Source organism: Carassius carassius, chromosome 4 (assembly GCF_963082965.1).
Source record: "Carassius carassius chromosome 4, fCarCar2.1, whole genome shotgun sequence".
Taxonomy (NCBI): Eukaryota; Metazoa; Chordata; class Actinopteri; order Cypriniformes; family Cyprinidae; genus Carassius; species Carassius carassius.
This window is the reverse complement of record NC_081758.1, coordinates 31609102-31617826: the sequence shown is the minus strand read 5'-3', so window position 1 is coordinate 31617826 and position 8725 is coordinate 31609102. Positions and strand designations below refer to the sequence as shown.

The window sequence follows — 8725 nt, the reverse complement described above, 5'->3', positions numbered from 1 at the left end:
ATAATCCATTATAGATCTTATCATAGATATATATATAGTTTTTAAAGCCAATCTATCTGCTCCCCATTCCTGACCTGAAATACATCTCATTACATTCACAACTCGCTTACATCTTCCGACCATTTTCTCAATATGCTCTTTCCAAGTTAATCTAGTATCAAACCAAACTCCTAGAAATCTTACTGTACTTACACGCTCTAACTCTTTTTTGGATAATTTTAACTTAACATCCATATTCCTCCTCATTTTAGTAAAAACTATTATTTTTGTCTTTTCCACTGAAAACTTAAAACCATTTTCCCCTGACCACTTTTCTACTCCATTTAGCGCACATTGCATTTTCTTTATGTTATACTCTATATTCTTTCCTCTAAACCAGATAGCCCCATCATCAGCAAACAATGATTTCCCCATACTTCTATCAATCCTTGAAAAAACATCATTTATCATAATAATAAATAAAAGTGGACTTATTACAATGCCCTGAGGTGTACCATTATCAATTATTCCACTTGAAGATATAGCTCCACCCACCTTTACTCTAATACTTCTTCCAATTAAAAACTCTTTAATCCAATTATACATTCTTCCTTTTATACTCATCTTCTGTAACTTTATTAGTAACCCCTCTTTCCACAACATATCATAGGCCTTTTCTATATCAAAGAAAACTGCAATTACACTTTCCTTATTTATAAATGCCTTTCTTATTTCATCTTCTAATAATACTATTGGATCCATAGTCCCTCTACCACACCTAAACCCACTTTGATAAGAAGAAAACCAGTTCATTTTTTCCAAATGATAAGTCAATCTATCTGTTACCATTCTCTCCATTACCTTACATAATTGAGAAGTTAAAGCTATTGGACGATAATTTATAGGATTACTTGGATCTTTCCCAGGCTTTTTAATAGGTATAATTAATGCCTCCTTCCAACTTTGGGGAATTATACCTTCCATCCATACTCTATTATAAAATGTTAAAATCACTTCCAAAGAAATTTCACTAAAATGCTTCATCATGCAGTAACTAATTCCATCCCCTCCTGTAGTAGATTGTTTCATTCTTCTTACTGCATTCTTTAATTCACTCATAGAAAATGATACATCTAACAAATTATCTTCAGCCTCCTTTTTCTTCTTTATTTCAGAATATTCCTTCATCACACACTCTCTCATTTTCTTACTCTGTTCTGTCAAATTCTCTGAGCTATTTACTTTAATAAATGCCTTTAAAAACATTTCCACTTTATCCTCATCCTCCACAGCTATTTCTCCCTCCATACTTAAAACTGGATATCCATTACTCTTTTGAATCCCTTTCATTTTCTTAATCATGCCCCATATCTCCTCTACTGGTGTATTCTTCCCTATTTCATCACAATAAGCCATCCAATACTCTTTCTTAGTTTTCCTTACAATCTTCCTTACCTCAGCTTGTGCTTTTTTATACTCTATTAAATCTTGAAAATTATGTGTTTTCTTAACTATCCTTAATGCTTTCCTTTTCCTTCTTATTGCACTTGCACACTCTTCATTCCACCACGGAACTATCTTATTCTTCCTACCTCCTTTCCCTTTTGGTATATATTTATTTGCTGCTCCTTGAATGGCATTAACAATATCATCACTTATCACTTCTACAGATCTATCTGATTCTATTATAATATTCTTTAATCCCTCTTCGCTCAGACTCATGAATTCTTCCCAATTTGCTTTATCAAACCTCCATCTACCAATATTTCCTTGACTCACCTTACTTCCTCTCACATTTACACTAACATATATCATTATTGGATAGTGATCACTTCCAATAGTATCTTGTCGCAATATTTCCCACTCAGCACTCCCTGCAAATGAATCAGACACCATTGTTAGATCTAGCACAGACTCTTTACCTGTAGCCACATCTACTCTAGTACTACCCCCATCATTCAGACATACCAAATTCCTCTGATCTATCACATCTTCCAACACCACTCCATTACAATCTGTCACTACACCTCCCCATAACATACTCTGTGCATTAAAATCCCCACACCAAATTACCCTTTCTTCATTAAGACCCTCTATTTGTTCTAACTCACTCAACACTAATTTCTTACAAGGATTATAAAAGTTTATTATTACATACTTTTTTCCATTCACCCATACCTCCACTACAACATATTCTTGTGCTACACCTTTGCCTAATGATCTATATTGCATTCCTTCCTTAATCAGAGTAATACACCCTCCACCATTACCCTCCTCTCGGTCTCTCCTCTCACTCACATATCCTTTAATAACAAAATCAAATCTAGGTTTAAGCCATGACTCTTGTATACATATCAGATCCGGTTTAACTTCCATCTCATTAATAACACTTTTAAACTCCAATCCATTAGCCACAAGACTTCTCGCATTCCATTGTAAAATTAAAATCATCCTATCCAAACCATGCTTCCTGGCTTGACTGTGTCTCATTAATCAGCCCATCCCTAACCATTACCCATGTTATGTCCTTAACTCCCAAAAATCTCTCTGCTGCCTTGACTATAATTTGAATCTTAGCTGTCTTCTTTTCAGTTTGTGCAGTACAATTAATTACTTCAGCTATGAACAACAAGAAATTAACTTTACTTACAATCATTGTCTCTTCTGTAATCCTATCTTCCACCTCTGATGTTTCCTCACTTCTCCTCTCTTTTTGCACATCCCTCTCTCCCTTTCCTTCTCTTTATTCCTTGTATCAACCACTTTAACAGCTTCTGCATATGTTATATTTCTCTTAGCTCTCTCATTCTGTACCTCAATTACTCTCTTTCTCACCTCACATCCTCCATACGCAACACTATGATCCCCTCCACAGTTACAGCATTTTGGTCCTGCTCCTTCACATTTGCCATAATCATGCTCCCCCCCCCCACATCTTGCACATCGTTTCTTAGCCTTACACACCATAGCCACATGCCCGTATTTTTGACAATTATAACATCTTACAGGAGGGGGCACAAAAGGCCTTACTGAGTAACTGATAAATCCAAGCTTGACCTTATCCGGCAAAATTACTCCATCAAACCTAAGCTCCACCGAAAGGCTCTCCACTCTATTCCCTTCTCTGTTCATAAACAATCGCCCAGCACCCACTATTTTCCCTCCGTTGATATTACTTTTAAGTTCTTTCATAGATACTCCTAATGGCACTCCAGATATTACTCCACTTACCCACTGCCTCTGTCCTACAATCTTACTACTCACCACTTCCTGCTTACACATTACTTTAACTTTCAACATTTTCTTTCTTTGCTCTTCACTATTACAAACTATCATCAAATCTCCATTGCTTAACACTTTTGCAATCTTAATTTCTCCTACTACCTTCCTCAACTCTTTCGTTAATGCAATTGGACTTACCTTTTGTATTCCACCATCCTCTTTAAATTTCAATATTACCTTCAACTCATCCAAATTAGCATTCCTCACCTCCTGTTCATTTCCACTCTCACCTGAACTTCTTACCTCTATCTGATGTTTTTTCTTTCTTTTCTTTGTACCCACATCTTCCCTTAAGTCTATATTCCTCTCTTCTCCTGTCTTTCCTAACTCCATCTGATCATCTTCCACATCCGTATCATCAACACTAACTAGTGTCTCTGGTTCATTTCCATTATAATTCTTATATTGTGACATAATCGATTTCGCTGCGTTTGCCGCCATCCATCAAACAAAAATCTCCCCACGCTGTTTCCGGTGCGTCGGTTCCGAAGCGCCAAAAAACAGCCTGACACACAGTCTACGTCGTAATTTGTCTTTTATCATCCTCAATTCTTTGTGGTAATAGTTTCTATATACTGCAGATTTTAGTTTATAAACCCTCATTGCATGCATGGTAATTTTTTTTTGCTATCAAGTTATTTCATTGATAAACATAAAAGGCATCTTTATTCAAAAGTAATATAGCTTTTACTTGAATCAAGTGGTAATTATGATGCTATTTACTTTTACAATTATAATTTTTTTAAACATTGTTCACTTAAAAACACACGTTCACATCTGTTTTTATGACAGAGACTGCACAAGAGACATGAAATGATAAACAGATTTGAAAATGTTTTTCATTCTACTACAATTGTTTATATGGGTTGTATGATTCATACAGCTGGTGGGTCTTCGTTTGAATACATTAATTATTGACTCCAATTAATTCCCACACAAGGCTAGCAGGATCGTCTCATAGTCTCCTTTGGTGTCATCCTAAAACAAACAAAACAATCTTCAACGATAGAATCTATACAGTAGAACACAATTTATGTTTTGAGGAGTATAATGATGGTGATGATGATGATGATGATATTTAAAAATTGCTAACTGGGATTTACCTGGATGTCCTGGTAGAGGCTCTTGCCAAATTTATTCTGGTACTCTTGCTTGATTTTGGCCAAGTCAATCTCAGCACGGCCCACCATTATTCTGGTCAAGATCTTGCCTTTATAACCAGAGCCCTGTGAAAACACAAAGTCACACTTAGTGGTTCTTTTAGTTTTTAATTCATTTATATTCATATTTAAAACATTTGTCATGTTGTTTTAAAATTTAAAATGGAGCAATTAGATTGCCAGTTACACTTGCCTTCATTGCCAGATTTAGTTTTTCAGCAAAGAAAGCAGACTTGTTTCCAGCACATTTCACTGTTGAAAAGATAAGTCAAAGTGATAAGAAAAGATGAAAATATTTATTTTGGAAAGGTCATGCAAAAGACATCTTCTGTTTCAGAGCTTAAAATAACATTGTCATATTGCATACAGTAAAAAGAAACATTACAGTATGACAAGAATGCTATTTTAAATCTTAAAAAGGTATGGTACATCGAAGAGGATATGCAGCAAGTTTTCAGTGAAATTGCATGCGATTCCATTTTAAAATGCAGCATGTAATGCTAGTAACAGATATGAAGGTTTAAGCGTCTCACCAACAGCAATCAAGCACTGCTCAATATCACCCTTCAACTCCAGATCAATGGCTTTTGCAACATCCACTTTACTGTACTTGGAGTACAGCTGAAAAACTAAATATAAAAGAAAAAAAGGGCATAATCATCATCAGAATAGGTGGATTTTGAAAACAGGGAGGTGGAGGAAGTCAACCATACCTCTCCTCAGGTGACAAGCATTCCGTGAAGTGAGGATGTCAATGAACACGCCACAGTCTGTGCCTTTTCTTTTCTCTCCTGCCTCGTACAAGGCCTACAGGCAGAATCAGAGGTCAAACAACAAGTACATACAATGACCAACCACTTATACACAATACAAGTTTAATTACCCTGGCATCTTTGTCAGCCAACTCCTCTTGCACCGACTTGTCTTCACTTCTGGTAGCCTGCGAATTCAAATAAAAAGTTTAACAACGAGCAAAAGCACTTTGTGCCAATTCAAGTCATAAATCCCTCTCTTAGTAAGTTGCAGAATCAGATGTGATGGACATCCAAAACATGCAGTAATGGGACGGGCAGAATCAAGAAACACTATAGGAGCAAAGCCAACCTTGCAGAGAGCAAGAAGGGCATTCCTGAAGTCTCCACTGGTCTCAGACTTGATTTCCGCCTCTAGATCCTTCTTATATTCTATAAATAGAAGTCACAAACAATTTTCATACAATATATACTGCATTCACATACCATAAACCACAAGTGTCTCTTGAAGGGCCACTGTCCTGCGGAGTTTAGATCCACCCCTAACTATACACACCTAAACCAGTCAAGCAAGATTGAAGACTGAAAATTTTCAGGCAGGTTCGTTGGGGCTAAACTCTGCAGACAGTTGGTCCTACAGGAGCAGGATTAACACTCATGCCATAAGCATATTTTAAAGGATAACTGGATGAAAACTAGCAATAATGATACCTTGTTTGTAAACCGGTTTAATCTCTCGGATCTCTTGATTAGTCCTAGAGGCCAAAATCTCAACAAGCGTTTCTTCATCTGTGCCCAAACCCTGAAGAGAAATAAACTTTAAATTATACAGCCCATGTCAAATCTTGTGTGTAAGAAGACACGCAGGTCTAGTGGTTGTCCATTAAAATATCCATCAGATGTGGAGTAAAAACATGAAGTTTCTCTATCCACAGTCTGAAAATAATGTTACCTTCATGGCACCTTTGAGCAGAAAGGCATCATACTGAGCTGGGGTCATCAACAGGGCCAGAACCACTTCTTCCAGCTCACCTTTAAGAGCAGCTTTCAAGTTTACATCCAGAGGCTGCGCAGAGGAAAATAAGTGGTTTAGGTGAGGGAGGATCCAAACAGCAAAAATGTGTTGATTTCAGGTCCAGTGAATGTGATACCTTGCCAATTGCTTGCTGGTAAGCGGCCTTGATTTGCTGGCGCTGGGCATTGCTCCTGCGGACCAGCGTTTCAATGATTGTGAGCTCATCCACACCTGAGAACAAAAACTTTTGTCAACGGAGCAAACAGATGCAGAATGCAAAGACGTACAAGTATTTTATTCATTCTTCCAAGATTCATGTACCAACCTTTGGTCTTAATAGCCTTGTCCAAGACAGTTGCATCCGCAGCTGCATTAAACTGAGGAAAGGGCTTCACTGTGCCCTGTCCCTCCTAAAGGCATGAGAGACACTTATTCAAATCCTTTAAATATAGCCTATGTAAAATTACAAACTGACTTACAGCAGACCAGTCTAAGAAGTCGATTTAATAAAAAAAAATAATAATAAATAAAAATAAAAAAAAAAATAGTTCAAGATGCACATTTTAGGAAAGAAACGCAGAAATAATCAACGGTCTTGCCCTTTAACAGAAGTAAAGTGGCTAGAATGGGGAGTGGAGTACATTCCTGTCGCTGACTCATTCAGTCCAGTGGGTTCAGATTCTCCAGAAAGTTGAAGAAACTTACTGTGATGTCTTGTGCGGTGTTGTCTTGAATGCCTTGATAGGAAAGCTGCTCAAGAAATTCCCGAATGAAGGACATTTTGGCACCTGGAAGTCAACAGCTAAACCTACAATACATGACGGAATGTTAAAATACATACAGTTTATCAAAAAGCAGAATCCTGTATTAAAAAAAAAAAAAAAAAAAAAAAACAGATTTAAAGTTGTCAGGAATAATGATCTACGTTCCCTAGCAGTTTTAATGAATTTTACAGGACGCACATGATTCAGCAACAGAACAGATCATTAAAGTCTGGCATGCGTCAGTCAAACAAACAAATACTGAAAACAACAGAATTGGCAAAACCAGGATATGGAATTCAGCTCGAAGTGTGGAAAGTTTAATAACTTCTTTAAGCGACACTATTGCACAACTTTGTTGCATAACTTTCATTAGCAACTTTTTCTTCATTTTTTAATCTTTTATTTTGCAGTAAACAAAAACAACGCTATCATAAATATGTATAGCTTATATTTACAAAAAAAAAAAAAAAATCCTGAAAGCACTATCGGAAGTTACACAACTTGTAAGAAGTAAAGAAAATCCCAGTTTCCCACTTACCAACACCGAATGCAGAGCAAGCGAGCAAGAGGAAAGTGTCCAGCTCTATTTATGCTCAGAGAACCACACCTAGCAACATCAGCTTAACTGTTGCGTTAGAGCTGGGCGTCAACTCAACCAGCCTGCTTTCTTCTTCCCATATATGGCACCCGCTTCGATGGTTAAAAAAATATATTAATGGGCTGCATATTGTAATGATTACGATTCGATTGATGGTGTGACGTCATTTCACCTAATTTATTGTTTGCTGTGAATTTGGAATGAGTACTTGGGTTCTCTTTTAAATGTGTGTTTAATAGAATATGACCAGTGTATGTAATCGGGATATTTAAGTGAGACAATGCCAAATGGCTGCTGTTGTTAATAAAAAGTGCATTCCTTGATAAATCTTGGTCTTGAGTGTGTTTTGAGTGCTTCTCCCGGACCAGACCGGGTTGAGATTAAAGGTGGTGGCAGAATAGGTGTTCGTCCGCATTACCAGTGGCCCCTAGTGGTGGCAAAATTTATTACAATATATATCTCTGATTTAAAAAAAAAATCATAGGCTGCATATCTCTTTCGCTCGCTCGCTCGCTCTCTCTCTTAAAGTTGCATCCAGTAATTTATTTAAAAAATAGGTTTTAAATCAAGAACACTGACGTCTGTTGCGTAATAAAAACTGATTTATTTCGCGTCATGGTAGGAGACATATTCAAGTGAGATCACATGACCATGCTTTAAGGGGATAAATTAATCGTGGCTCATTAGAATAATTGCAAAAATATTACATCAAGTCATACTGTACAGAATTCACAACCCGATTGACAAGCCTAGATTGACATGTCAGCCATGTATGAATAGTAAACCACAGACAGCCATTGTCTTACCTCATGCAACACTTGAATCTGACACTGGGTGCTGCTGAGTTTTCACAAATTCAAGGCATGTCTAGAGCAGGCTAGATAAAAATTGTGCAAAAAAAAAAACAGAATCGTGTAAATTGTGTCATTTAATTCCACTTAATTTAATTGTGTAAAACCAGAATTAAAATTTTCTGTGGGCATGCATGCATGCACGCACGCAGTAAACAAAGGCTGCAGCTGATCTAAAGTCTGGTGATTAAAAAAATAATAATCACAGACGGCTTTATCCCAAAGCATTGCAAACAATACAAAATAAAGTTAAAAAGATTATAATTAAAGTGAAAAATTAAGTTTAGAAATTAATACAGGAAAAAAAAAACAAATATGTAATCG

General features: G+C 36.6%; 1 protein-coding gene across 1 annotated transcript; it reads right to left on the bottom strand.

Annotated features, from left to right (window-relative positions):
* Nucleotides 1-4093: 4093 nt before the first annotated feature.
* On the bottom strand, nucleotides 4094-7671 carry LOC132131071 (annexin A1-like). Its single transcript, XM_059542998.1, has 13 exons — nucleotides 7491-7671; nucleotides 6894-6996; nucleotides 6514-6598; nucleotides 6325-6419; nucleotides 6126-6239; nucleotides 5885-5975; nucleotides 5526-5605; nucleotides 5305-5361; nucleotides 5135-5228; nucleotides 4955-5050; nucleotides 4615-4673; nucleotides 4365-4487; nucleotides 4094-4239 (listed from the first exon to the last, which is right to left on the bottom strand). Exons 2-13 carry the CDS (start codon nucleotides 6966-6968, stop codon nucleotides 4186-4188), a joined length of 1023 nt encoding a protein of 340 aa, XP_059398981.1. The 5' UTR covers nucleotides 6969-6996; nucleotides 7491-7671; the 3' UTR covers nucleotides 4094-4185.
* Nucleotides 7672-8725: the final 1054 nt, after the last annotated feature.